Source organism: Oncorhynchus mykiss, chromosome 3 (genome assembly GCF_057628025.1).
Source record: "Oncorhynchus mykiss isolate SJ-2025 chromosome 3, ASM5762802v1, whole genome shotgun sequence".
NCBI classification, from domain to species: Eukaryota; Metazoa; Chordata; class Actinopteri; order Salmoniformes; family Salmonidae; genus Oncorhynchus; species Oncorhynchus mykiss.
In genome coordinates, this window is record NC_143024.1 from 7,625,469 (window position 1) to 7,639,818 (window position 14,350).

The 14,350-nt window shown below is 43.6% G+C and overlaps 1 protein-coding gene across 1 annotated transcript; it reads right to left on the bottom strand.

Annotated features, from left to right (window-relative positions):
* Nucleotides 1-5,504: 5,504 nt before the first annotated feature.
* Nucleotides 5,505-11,456, bottom strand: LOC149984297 (single-strand DNA endonuclease ASTE1-like). The gene is made up of 5 exons (XM_090230624.1): nt 10,641-11,456; nt 6,482-7,002; nt 6,176-6,389; nt 5,891-6,056; nt 5,505-5,756 (listed from the first exon to the last, which is right to left on the bottom strand). Exons 1-5 carry the CDS (start codon nt 11,410-11,412, stop codon nt 5,621-5,623), a joined length of 1,809 nt encoding a protein of 602 aa, XP_090086750.1. The 5' UTR covers nt 11,413-11,456; the 3' UTR covers nt 5,505-5,620.
* Between the last annotated feature and the right edge of the window lie 2,894 nt (nt 11,457-14,350).

Consider the following 14,350-nt stretch of genomic DNA (forward strand, 5'->3'; position numbering starts at 1 on the left):
TGGTGTGGGCTACCATGGTGGTGGTGGTGTGGGCTACTATGGTGGTGATGGTGTGGGCTACCGTGGTGGTGGTGGTGAGGGCTACCATGGTGGTGATGGTGTGGGCTACCATGGTGGTGGTGGTGAGGGCTACCGTGGTGGTGGTGGTGTGGGCTACCATGGTGGTTGTGGTGGTGTGGAATACCATGGTGGTGGTGGTGGTGTGGCGTAGTGGTGGTGGTGGTGTGGGATACCATGGTGGTATAGGCTACCATGGTGGTTGTGGTGGTGTGGCGTAGTGGTGGTGGTGGTATAGGCTACCATGGTGGTTGTGGTGGTGTGGCGTAGTGGTGGTGGTGGTGTGGAATACCATGTTGGTGGTGGTGTTTGCGGTAGTCCTTTAGGCGTGTTTCCTCCATGTTCTTGGGCACAGGAACGATGGTGGTCTGCTTGAAACATGTTGGTATTACAGACTCGGTCAGGGACAGGTTAAAAATGTCAGTGAAGACACTTGCCAGTTGGTCTGCGCATGCTCTGAGTACACGTCCATCCTGGTAATCCCCGCAGCCTTGTGAATGTTGACCTGTTTAAAGGCTACGGAGGGCATGCACTTTCAATGCAATATACCAAAACAAAATAAACTATGCATGAGATTTTATTGTATTCAGAGGACATTGCAGTAGGATTCTATTGTATTGACAGGCACTCTACACAGACAGTTGCACAATAACCAATACGAGCTGTAGCATCACTATACGCAAATAGACCATTGCTATATATGGACCGGGGCCATTGACTTTGAACTGGACTGTGTTTACAGCATGAGTTGTTGTGAGTAAATGCTCTTGTTTTGAGATCAAAGTGAGAGCTACATTTGTACCTATTTTTTGTAAATGAGTTATAGCTAATTTCTAGTCAGCAATAGGGGAGTGGTTGCTTCCCACAAGAACACAAAACGTGTGCATTTCGTGTGCAAGTTAATAAGTAAGACGCTTTTTTTCTGTCTTAAAAGGAACATGTTGTATATTAAGACAGGCTTGAATGAGCTAAGTGACCAATAGACAGAGAGTATCATAATGTGCTTGATTCTCTGTAATAAATGTACAAGGAATAATAATACATTTTATTTTGTAAAGTGGTTTTCTTGCATCAAACAACAACATTTTCAGTCACCTCCTTGTCTGTAGGACAAGTGGACAAACAGGTTCATCTCAACTCAACATTATTGATCAACGAGCCACAGTAGCCTACTTGGCCACTGTTTTAACTTTAACTTAAAGCGGGTACAGCCTCAGTGTTCACTGTAAACATGCACCAGAAGTTGCACAGAATTTTCACAACGTACAAATTTGCGCTCTGCAGACCTGAAAATTGCTGACTGCCGAAAATAATTAGAGGGATCATTGACTACCACTACTACCACTACTACGAATCCACCATAATACGTATCTACTTCAGGACCAGCAAGCATTTCATTTATTTACATTTAGGACATTTATTTTTCTTTCATTAAAACATGTACATCAAATATTTCACAACAATTTGCTGCAATAACGGAACATTAACAATATATTATATATATAATAATTATGTATCACTTTCTCAAAGACTCAAAGACGCTTTTTGAATTAAATTAAATATAAAACAAATAAAACCTGGTCAAACGTATAACTTTTATTTTTCGATTTTATCCTTTATAATCCTTTATCCTTTATAAAATGTATCTTTTAATGTATATTTTATAAACGGATTTTATAGTTAATGATAAAAACAAAGTTTATGACAGTTGTTAAAATAAACAAATTGGGCACATTTGGGCAGTCTTGACACAAAACTTTGAACAGAAATGCAATGGTTCATTGGATCAGTCTAAAACTTTGCACATACACTGCTGCCATCTACTGGCCAAAATCTAAATTGCAGCTGGGATGGAATAATACATTATGGCCTTTCTCTTGCATTTCAAAGGTGATGGTACAAAAGAAATACAAAAATAACGTTTGTTTTTTTCTTTGTATTATCTTTTACCGGATCTATTGTGTTATATTCTCCTACATTCCTTTCACATTTCCACAAACATCAAAGTGTTTCCTTTCAAATGGTACCAAGAATATCTATATCCTTGCTTCAGGGCCTGAGCTACAGGCAGTTAGATTTGGGGATGTAATTTTAGGAGAAAATGGAAAAAAGGGGCAGATCCTTATTTAAGGTACTGTCATAACTAAAATACCACCTATGCAGGATTTAACAATTGAACTCTCCCCTGTCTACTGACCTAGTACACAGCAAGGGACTGTTCCTCAAACTCAACGGTAAGGGCCTTGCAGTAAAGCGGGATATCCCCAAAGTCGAGTGCCTCCCTCACCCTGAACCAATAAACCTGGTGCCTTTTCAGGATCGTCCGGGCCAGAGTTTCAACCTCAGCACACTGAATGGGCTGCCCGCCCCTGGGTTGGCTTAGTCCAGACACGCCCCTCTTATAACTCCTACCAATGCACTCAGTACCTATAGTTGGGTCTCAGGCTCCTTTATACCAGCAACTCAGGTTCCCGATAGACTAACTAACCAGATGCTAAAATTACCCCCCCCCCCCCCCCCCCCCCCCCCCCCTGGGTTGTGCCGTGGCGGAGATCTTTGTGGGCTATACTCGGCCTTGTCTCAGGATGGTAAGTTGGTGGTTGAAGATATCCCTCTAGTGGTGTGGGGGCTGTGCTTTGGCAAAGTGGGTGGGGTTATATCCTTCCTGTTTGGCACTGTCCGGGGGTGTCATCGGATGGGGCCACAGTGTCTCCTGACTCCTCCTGTCTCAGCCTCCAGTATTTATGCTGCAGTAGTTTATGTGTCGGGGGGCTGGGGTCAGTTTGTTATATCTGGAGTACTTCTCATGTCCTATCCGGTGTCCTGTGGGAATTTAAGTATGCTCTCTCTAATTCTCTCTTTCTCTCTTTCTTTCTCTCTCTCGGAGGACCTGAGCTCTAGGACCATGCCTCAGGACTACCTGGCATGATGACTCCTTGCTGTCCCCAGTCCACCTGGTCGTGCTGCTGCTCCAGTTTCAACTGTTCTGCCTGTGATTATTATTATTTGACCATGCTGGTCATTTATGAACATTTGAACATCTTGGCCATGTTCTGTTATAATCTCCACCCGGCACAGCCAGAAGTGGACTGGCCACCCCACATAGCCTGGTTCCTCTCTAGGTTTCTTCCTAGGTTTTGGCCTTTCTAGGGAGTTTTTCCTCGCCACCGTGCTTCTACACCTGCATTGTTTGCTGTTTGGGGTTTTAGGCTGGGTTTCTGTACAGCACTTTGAGATATCAGCTGATGTACGAAGGGCTATATAAATACATTTGATTTGATTTGATCAAGTCTATTTCAGAAACCTAGAGAAAAGCACTGGTATAACTCATTGATGACACAGGGTTTCAGAACAATAAAGCAAGTTTATTCAAAGTTCCAGAAACAGCCATAAAAAAATTCCAGATCAATCAACCATCACAAATCAATATCACAAATCAACCAATCACAAATCAATATCACAAATCAACCAATCACAAATCAATATCACAAATCAACCAATCACAAATCAATATCACAAATCAACCAATCACAAATTAATATCACAAATCAACCAATCACAAATCAATGATAAGATCAAATCAACCATGAATTAACTTTATAGATGCCTCCAGCGCCCTTAAACCATTAGTGGGATGTGCCAATAAAATGTTATTTGTCGATCACAATTTTATCAGAAGGACAATATTTAATGACAATAATAACAAGAAAAACCTTCTACAATTTATAAACGGCTCTTTGTCTCCCCCTCAAGATGATCAGTCCCTCAGTTGGTGTCTAAAAAAACTCTGTAACAGCTACATTAACACACTTCTGTCAATGAGGTCACCTTAACGATTCCTCCGAAAATGTTACTTTAAACCAAGTAGAATAAAAACCTTAAAATATCTCAAGCTAAAATGCGAAAGCAAAAATCTTGTTCCAGCAGTCGACAGGTTCTTCCAGCTCAAAGAGAGTCCGTTCTACCATCAGTCTTCCTGTCTGCTAACTCATTGTGGCTAACTCCTGCTCCAATGATGCATTAACACCTAATGCGGCATTTGCTCATGAGGTGCATTTTCAGCACCAACTAACCCCCCACCTCCTGCCTGGCTGTTCTGACCTGTGGATTTACAATTCAAGCTAGAAACCTACATTACTGCACTACTTTAATCCTACTTTCATATTTCACAATGTTTTCAACTTTCAACATTTAACATGTTTAACCTTTAATGATCATTTCAATAAACTTCAGTCCCAATTCATTTCTTCTCTTTTTTTCTTATTTTATTTAAACAAATGTAAATTCTCTTATCGATGTTCATTCTTCTTTATTCTCTGTGTGTGAATGAAAGTGAAACTACTTCGTGAGTTTGTGTGTGTGTGTGTGTGTGTGTGTGTGTGTGTGTGTGTATGGTCCCTATATAGTGGTCCCTATATAGTGGTCCCTATATAGTGGTCCTATATAGTGGTCCCTATATCTACAACTCAACAGTTGTATAGTGGTCTGTATATAGTGGTCCCTATATAGTGGTCTGTATATGGTGGTCTGTATTTAGTGGTCTGTATTTAGTGGTCCCTATATAGTGGTTCATATATCTACAACTCAACAGTTGTATAGTGGTCTGTATTTAGTGGTCTGTGTATGGTGGTCTGTATATAGTGGTCTGTATATAGTGGTCCCTATATAGTGGTCTGTATATGGTGGTCTGTATTTAGTGGTCTGTATTTAGTGGTCCCTATATAGTGGTTCATATATCTACAACTCAACAGTTGTATAGTGGTCTGTATTTAGTGGTCTGTGTATGGTGGTCTGTATATAGTGGTCTGCATATAGTGGTCTGTATTTAGTGGTCTGTATTTAGTGGTCTGTATATGGTGGTCTGTATATAGTGGTCTGTATATAGTGGTCTGTATATATTGGTCTGTATATAGTGGTCTGTATATAGTGGTCTGTATATAGTGGTCCTATATAGTGGTCCTATATAGTGGTCTGTATATAGTGGTCCTATATAGTGGTCTGTATATAGTGGTCTGTATATAGTGGTCTGTATATGGTGGTCTGTATATAGTGGTCTGTATATAGTGGTCTGTATATAGTGGTCTGTATATAGTGGTCTGTATTTAGTGGTCTGTATATAGTGGTTTGTATATAGTGGTCTGTATATAGTGGTCTGTATTTAGTGGTCTGTATATAGTGGTCTGTATATAGTGGTCTGTATATAGTGGTCTGTATATAGTGGTCTGTATATAGTGGTCCCTATATAGTGGTCCGTATATGGTGGTCTGTATATAGTGGTCTGTATATAGTGGTCTGTATTTAGTGGTCTGTATATGGTGGTCTGTATATAGTGGTCTGGATATAGTGGTCTGTATATAGTGGTCTGTATATAGTGGTCTGTATTTAGTGGTCCCGATATCTACAACTTGACAGAGCTTTGTTAAATATTTCCTTCCTCTTGCAGTGGGACATTTGGACTTCAGTACAACCTCCTCCAGCACCGTCATCATCATCAACATCCTCTTCTTCCTGCAGCACCAGAATCTGTGGAGGGTCCGTCAGGTTGTCCAGTGGTCTCAGCTTCCTAGGAGTTGAGTATGGCTTCCAGCATGGCTCTGTACAGCTGCACAGAGGAAGGGTCTTCCATCAGGAGAGAATCCGGGGTCACCCCCTGTCTCAGTTGGCCCACAAGCTGGTGCACCAGAGTTCCCTTGTACAGCCTAGACTCCAACAGGGAAACAACAGAGGGTTGAATTAGCTGTGTTGCTGCTGGGCTAGAAAACAATGTGAAGGAATACCACTGGTCTACTCTAGAGGTTAGAGGTTAGGGTTGTTTTAGGAAGTGACACCTTACCAGGCACACGGAGGTTCAGGTAGAGGGAGACACAGCAGTTGGTTCAGGTCAAGGCCATCCCTCATGCAACGATTCCATTGGCTAAAGACGTGGGCCACACCCAGGTCTGGACTCATAGCACGTCTCTGAATCAGCCCTCTCATCCTCTCCAACACTGGTTCCTCCTCTATAAACCCTGATACACAAGAAGGGGAGGAGTCATTGGCTGCACTTCACGTACTTTATTTATAAATTCCAAGTTGTGTGTGGCTGTGTGTGTGTTTTCATTCATATTCTGGTCCATACCTCTCTGGCTCTTCCTCTGTCTGCAGAGCTCTCCGAACACAAGTCCTAGTAGCAGGGCCTGCAGGAGAGGAAGGTCTGGTCGGGGATGGGCGTGCCTCAGCCAGTAGTAGGTAACAGCCACAGGAAGTCCCAGATGAGGTGGGACACCATACAAAGTGGACTGGGACACACCAACGGTCTCCAAAAACACCTCAAGCCGCACTGAATGTGGAGCCTAAGAGACAGAACAAGAGAATGAGAATCAATTTCAGAATAAACAGCAGCATGTTTATATTATACTGTATACTATATCACATGTCGACATACCTGATCCAGTGTGTCCAGCTGCAGCTGTTGTGCAGCACTGGGCAGGATGGCATTAACCTTGCTGCTGGTCAGGTTTGTTTCTTCCCTGTCATACTCCTCCACTTCCCTCCCTTCACCCAGCAGCAGCCCGTAGAATACCTGCCGTATGGGCCGAGAGGTGATGTTCCCACTGGGTAAGCTGTGATCTTCCACTTGGATACCCTGTATCACTGGCCTACACTGCAGAATGTATATCATGTAGGGGGGAAGTGTCCCCTTCGTCAACGGCAGCAGAGTCCAGTCTGGAAGGACACTCAGATGGTCTGGGAGAAGGCCGGCATCAGGAGCCTCGCCATCATTGAAGAAACGCTCCAGGCAACCGGGTTGAATCTGGTATGTTTCTATGCCCCGAGAGAGGGCCTGGAGGGCAGCATCCATGTTGTTTTCCCCATGACAAATGAGGAGGTGCACATTGTCCAAGGCCTCCTGCTTCTCCTGGAAACTGGCCAGCCATTTCAGCAACTTGTTGAAAAAGACAACCCCTTCCCAAGCACAAAAAAACAACACACATATATATATATATATATATATAAAATATTGCAGGCATTTAATATACCTTTGAGCATCAATTACACCAGTTATTAATTACACTTTGGATGGTGTATCAATACACCCAGTCACAATAAAGATACAGGTATCCTTACTAACTCAGTTGCCAGAGAGGAAGGAAACCGCTCAGGGATTTCACCTTGAGGTCAATGGTGACGTTAATGGCTGTGATAGGAGAAAACTGAGGATCAACAACATTGTAGTTATTCCACAATACTAACCTAATTGACAGAGTGAAAATAAGGAAGCCTGTACAGCAGGGATCTCCAACCTTTTCTAGCATGACAGCTACATAAAGAAAATTGATTGTCACGAGCTACTCATTTTTTTTAATAGCTTTCAAATCGGCAAATTCTTCTCCTCTCCTCAACCCTGCAACTCTTCCCCTGTTCCTTGTACAAGATATGTGTTTTCTGGCAATATATAATAGTCAAATAACAACTCTAAGGGGGCCCTATAAAATGTTATTTTGAATTATTCCAAATTCTGTTTTTTTACTCTCAATATTACAATTATTCAGAGAGAAAAACACAGAAATGTATGTTCTGAGTCCATGTCAATGCTTAAATCACATCAACAGAAAAATGTAGAGGTCTGAAAAAAAATGCTAACAAATGTAAAAAAAAATCTGTAATTCCCCTTTAATTGTACATCTAGCAGGAGAGGAATGTATTAGTTTAGCAATGTTTCTGCTGTTAGGCCTACTGCTGCAGCACATCATGGCAGAGACTGCTAAACAATGGCCTCCTAATTTATGCAAATCATCATGATATCCAAAACCATTCAAAAGTTTGGGGTCACTTAGAAATGTCCTTTTTTTTGAAAGAAAAACACAATATTTGGCCACACAAATAACATCAAATTGATTAGAAATACAGTGTAGAAATTGTTAATGTTGTAAATGACTATTGGAGCTGCAATTGGAAGATTTGTTATGGAATATCTACATAGGCTACAGAGGCCCATTATCAGCAACCATCACTCCTGTGTTCCAATGGCACGTTGTGTTAGCTAATCGAAGTTCATCATTTTAAAAGGCTAATTGCTCATTAGAAAACCCTTTTGCCATTATGTTAAAAGAGCTGAAAACTGTTGTACTGATTAAAGAAGCAATAAAATTGGCCTTCTTTAGACTAGATGAGTATCTGGAGCATCAGCATTTGTGGGTTCGATTACAGGCTCAAAATGGCCAGAAACTCGTCAGTCTATTCTTGTTCTGAGAAATGAAGGCTATTCCATGCGACAAATTGCCAAGAAACTGAAGATCTCGTACAACGCTGTGTACTACTCCCTTCACAGAACAGCGCAAACTGGCTCTAACCAGAATAGAAAGAGGAGTGGGAGGCCCCGGTGCACAACTGAGCAAGAGGACAAGTACATTAGAGTGTCTAGTTTGAGAAACAGAAGCCTCACAAGTCCTCAACTGGAAGCTTCATTAAATAGTACCCTTCAAAACACTAGTCTCAACGTCAACAGTGAAGAGGCGACTCCGGGATGCTGGACCTTCTAGGCATTTCACTGTAAGGTCTACACATGTTGTATTCGGCACATGTGACTAATACAATTGATTTGATTTAAGTCAAGGTCAGAATCTGCCATAGACACCCTTTAAATTATTTGATCTCCACAACAAATGACATTATCATGTTGTCATAAATTTAAACATTGTCAAGTTTAAATTTATGGTCAGACAACAAAAAGAGAGAATGGTACATGAAAAAAGGAATTATGTTCCATTGAAGCGCGCTTAACTTGGTCTTAATCAGCCCTCATAGGAGGAATGTATTATATAAAATGTTTTCTATTCCATCTGACTTGGAAATGAAACCTCGTAACAGACAAGCTGCTGCACACAATTGGTAAAAACTTGTTGGGTTGGTTGGTGTCTGGATCTGGATCCCAAAACTGTCTGGGTTGGTTGGTAAGGGCAGGTATAAGCTACGGACAATGAACACAATCGCATTTTATCAATGGAAATGAGATACCGTCACGAGATTCCAAGACCCTTTGTCATGCCATTCATCCAAATTATGTTTCAGCCACAAGTCTCAAGGATCTGTACACATTGTGTGTGTATGTGTATGTGTGTGTGCGTGTGCGTGCGAGAGAGAGAGAGAGAGAGAGAGAGAGAGAGAGAGAGAGGGAGGGAGAGAGAGAGAGAGAGAGAGAGAGAGAGAGAGAGAGAGAGAGAGAAAGAGAGAGAGAGAGAGAGAGAGAGGGAGAGAGAGAGAGGGAGAGAGAGGGAGAGAGAGAGAGAGAGACTAATTAATGTATTGCAGAGTTTTTTTGTCACAACTCTTCCCCCAATGACTATTTTAATCTCTGAAGAAAGACTTATCTGGTGGAAGCGCTTCATTCTGTTTCTTTGCTTGTAGTATCTGTAGTATCTGTAGTATCTGTAGTATCTGTAGTATTTGTAGTATCTGTAGTATCTGTAGTATCTGTAGTATCTGTAGTATCTGTAGTATTTGTTTACAAAATGAAAGTAAAGATGCTGTAACTGTATGGTCTTTCATCTGGTAAAGTCCACTATGTTGTGAGCTGCTGCTTGCATTTGACCAGTTGTCTCAGATAAACAGAATGAATGTCAGTGGTCTGTTTTCTGATTTCAAATACACGCCCAATTTTTCAGTTTTTGATTTGTTAAAAAAGTTTGAAATATCCAATAAATGTCGTTCCACTTCATGATTGTGTCCCACTTGTTGTTGATTCTTCACAAAAAAATACAGTTTTATATCTTTATGTTTGAAGCCTGAAATGTGGCAAAAGGTCGCAAAGTTCAAGGGGGCTTTCGCAAGGCACTGTATACACAACCGGTCAAAAGTTTTAGAACACCTACTCATTCAAGTGTTTTTCTTTATTTTTTACAATTTTCTACATTGTAGAATAATAGTGAAGACATCAAAACTATGAAATAACACGTATGGAACCAGTAACCAAACAAGGGTTAAACAAATCAAAATATGTTTTATATTTGAGATTCTTCAAATAGCCACCCTTTGCCTTGACGACAGCTACAATATTATTGTAGCGATCCATGAGCCACCTAACAATTCCCACCAAGTGGGTTAACCCTGTTGGTACAAGGCGTAGGGTGTTGCCTTTCACGCCAGCTACCTGGGTTCGCCCCACCATTCACTACAGTATTTTATATGTATACATATTTTTTTTAAATTATTTAACCTGGCAAGTCAGTTCAGACCTAATTCTTTTTTACAATGACGGCCTAGGAACAGTGGGTTAACTGCGTTGTTCAGGGGCAGAACGACAGATTTGTACCTTGTCAGCTCGGGAATTCGATCTAGCAACCTTTCGGTTACTTGCCCAACACTCTAACCACTAGGCTACCTGCCGTCCCTACACTCTAATCACTAGGCTACCTGCCGTCCCTACACTCTAACCACTAGGCTACCTGCCGTCCCTACACTCTAACCACTAGGCTACCTGCCGTCCCTACACTCTAACCACTAGGCTACCTGCCGCCCCTACACTCTAACCACTAGACGACCTGCCGCCCCAAATGCATCTGTAGTAGTTATGTTTACTTCGGTATACGTATGTTCAAACTTACTTGGCTTTCGATTGGGTTCCATCGGCGAGTTGTCTTTCCACCTGATGTGACAGCCCATCTTATTCAAGTTGACATAGTCGTTTCCTGCGATGGCAGCGAAGACTGGGAGAAGCTGTCTGTTGATGTTGACTTGTCTGCAGAATCTTGTTGTGGTGTACCGCTTGCAGGGGATGTAATTTTGAGGACTCCAGCCTTGCACTGACGCGTTCTGCCACTGAAAATGGGACATGGGAAGAAATCCAGCCTGGATGTCAAAAATATAAAAGTCATTGTCATTGGACAGGACCGGACAGTTCCACCTTTGAGCCAAGGAGGCTATTTCTTGGTCTGCCTCAGAAAGGGCCTGTGCGAACGGGACCCCTAAGCTGGAAAGGACCTCTTTAAAGACTTGTCTGGCAAGGGTTGGTATTAACCTGGCCCCTCGAAGCCCCTTGAAGCCCCTCGAAGCCCCTCGAAGCCCCTTGGACAACTTGTTGGCTGTGTCGATCTTTGATTCAGCTCGTTTTCTGAGAGTTTCAAACTTTTTGTCGGTGGGGTCGGAGCCTCCGTCTATAATCACATAAGGTTCAATGCCGCAATCTCTCAGCGCCTTGAAGAACTTGCAGACCTGGTCCTCAAAATCCCCTCCATGCTGCTGATCCACACTTGAGTTAAAATAAAGAAAGTGGTAGATATTACTACCATCTATGACTACCTTGCTGTTTCTGAAATGATCATCTTTTAAAAATGTTCCACAATGATCTATGAAATTGGTCAAACCCTGGATACCCATGATGAGCTTCTTCTAGGATATGATTTCTTTCTAAGTGAAGAGTCACAATGGAAGGTCACAGGACTATTTATAGCATCGTCACAATGGAAGGATTTACATTTCGTTAAGTTTCCCTTTCAATTCGTCATCTCCCTAATCTATTTATGGTCACTTGCTGAGCAGGTCTAGACTAGTTTATGGGAAATCCTATATGAAAATAATACAGTCAGAAATGGGTTACTACTGTGGTGGTGGTGTGGGCTACTGTGGTGGTGGTGTGGGCTAACATGGTGGTGGTGTGGGCTACCATGATGGTGGTGGTGTGGGCTACCATGATGGTGGTGGTGTGGGCTATCATGGTGGTGGTGTGGGCTACCGTGGTGGTGGTGTGGGCTACCATTATGGTGGTGGTGTGGGCTACCGTGGTGGTGGTGTGGGCTACCGTGGTGGTTGTGGTGTGGGCTACCATGGTGGTGGTGGTGTGGGCTACCATGGTGGTGGTGGTGTGGGCTACCGTGGTGGTGGTGGTGTGGGGTACCATGGTGGTGATGGTGTGGGCTACCATGGTGGTGGTGGTGTGGGCTACCATGGTGGTGATGGTGTGGGCTACCATGGTGGTGGTGGTGTGGGCTACCATGGTGGTGATGTGGGCTACCATGGTGGTGGTGTGGGCTACCATGGTGGTGATGTGGGCTACCATGGTGGTGGTGTGGGCTACCATGGTGGTGGTGTGGGCTACCATGGTGGTGGTGGTGTGGGCTACCATGGTGGTGGTGGTGTGGGCTACCATGGTGGTGGTGTGGGCTACCATGGTGGTGGTGGTGTGGGCTACTAGTTAAATTGCAGGAAGACACGGAGTAACAGGTCTGAGGTTTAAATGTGTATTCAGCTCAAATACAAGAGGGGAGTTCCGGTTTAGCAGGTGAATGGAGAAGACGCTCGTGGACGAAGCTCCTACGTATTATTTAATTTTGCCAAATCTGAACTTTGCGTTCCACTTTCTTACATATCATGTTTGATTGGTTCGTAAGTTACCTTTTTGATTCAAATGTCACATGACCTGAGGAGCAGAAGACCTGTCAAAAACATGTCAAACTATGTTTAAAATCAATCCTCAGGTTGTTTTTTGTCATAAATAATCATCATAATATTTCAACCGGATAAAAGCTTTGTCAATCGAAAAGGAGAATTAAGAAAGGCTCCCGATCACGCGTTGGGCTCATGTCTGGAAATTTCCACTGTTGAAAGTGCTGTATCTCATCTCATTTTTCAGAGTAAAAGACTGAAACAATGCCTAAAGACTGGCCACATGTAGAAGAAGCCATAGAGATCGTGAACTGGGTCCTAAGTCTTTGTATGGTGGATAGGCTTTCAATGGAAAAACAGCCTTTCAAAATAATAGTCCTTCCTGGATGGATTTTCTTCAGGTTTTCGCCTGCCATATCTGTTCTGTTATACTCACAGACATTATTTTTGACAGTTTTGGAAACTTTAGAGTGTTTTCTATCCAAATATATTACCTGCATATCCTAGCTTCTGGACCAGAGAAGCAGGCAGATTAATTTGGGCACGCTTTTCTTCCAAAATTCAGAATGCTGCCCCCTACCCTAGTGAGGTTAATGTGGATGTAAAGGTGCTGGCGAAGGTAATAGCGAGGCGTCTGGAAGTAGTCTCACGAGGACAAGCCCTACCTCAGTCCACCCACCTCGACCCCCCGCCCCAGTATTCTTGACTGTTTATTTGTTGTGATATCTCTGTAGAATTTTTGTTTTCTAGGACCGAATTGAGGGAGGGTGTGGGACGGGTTGGCTATATGGGGTGATCAGGGTAGGTGGTTGGGAGGGAGGTGGGGAGAGAGGGAATCGAGGTGGGTGGCCTGAGGTAGGGCGGAGAGGTAGGGAAAGGACTAGGGGGGTTGGGTGGGTGTGTTGAATGGAGGGGGGGATATGGTCAAATCCTTAATGTACATTCTGTAAAACTTTTATAAAAATATGTGGACATGGAGTGAAGAGTTTCAGTCACATGACTATCTACATCATCATCATTACAATGGATAGTTTTCTCTTTTGTTAAGTTTCCTTTTCCAAAAACCTAACAGGCAAACGCCCTGGATGAGGAATGTATTATGAAAACAGTGCTCATCACACATGATCACTTAGACACTGTCAGGTAACTGACTTACCTTGTCTAGTTTCCTGTTGCATCTAATTTGTGAAGGAAACCTCCACAACTGATAAACTGCTACACACTATTAAAAATTGTTTCGGGGTTGGTTGGCAAAGGCCTGTATTTAGTTTAGATGGTGGTGGTGGTGTGGGCTAACATGGTGGTGGTGGTGGTGGTGGAGTGGGCTGCCATGGTGGTGGTGGTGGTGGTGGTGTAGGCTACTATGGTGGTGGTGGTGGTGGTGGTGTAGGCTACTATGGTGGTGGTGGTGTGGGCTACCATTGTAGTGGTGGTGGTGTGGGCTACCATGGTGGTGGTGGTGGTGTGGGCTACCATGGTGGTGGTGGTGGTGGTGGTGGTGTGGGCTGCCATGGTGGTGATGGTGGTGTGGTTTACCATGGTGGTGGTGGTGGTGTGGGCTGCCATGGTGGTGGTGGTGGTGGAGTGGGCTGCCATGGTGGTGGTGGTGGTGTGGTTTACCATGGTGGTGGTGGTGGTGGTGGTGGTGGTGTGGGCTGCCATGGTGGTGGTGGTGGTGGTGGAGTGGGCTGCCATGGTGGTGGTGGTGGAGTGGGCTGCCATGGTGGTGGTGTGGGCTACTATGGTGGTGGTGGTGGTGTGGGCTACCGTGGTGGTGGTGGTGTGGGCTACCATGATGGTGGTGGTGTGGGCTACCATGGTGGTGGTGGTGGTGTGGGCTACCGTGGTGGTGGTGGTGGTGGTGTGGGCTACTGTGGTGGTGGTTGTGGTGTGGGCTACAATGGTGGTGGTGGTGTGGGCTACCATGATGGTG

Coding starts and splice junctions, on each gene's coding strand:
- LOC149984297 (XM_090230624.1), bottom strand. CDS start 11,412: ATGGGTATCCAGGGTTTGACCAATTTCATAGATCATTGTGGAACATTT. Junction 7,003..10,640: donor GGAACCCAATCGAAAGCCAA/GTAAGTTTGAAC, acceptor GTGCTTGGGAAG/GGGTTGTCTTTTTCAACAAG. Junction 6,390..6,481: donor AGCTGGACACACTGGATCAG/GTATGTCGACAT, acceptor TCTGTCTCTTAG/GCTCCACATTCAGTGCGGCT.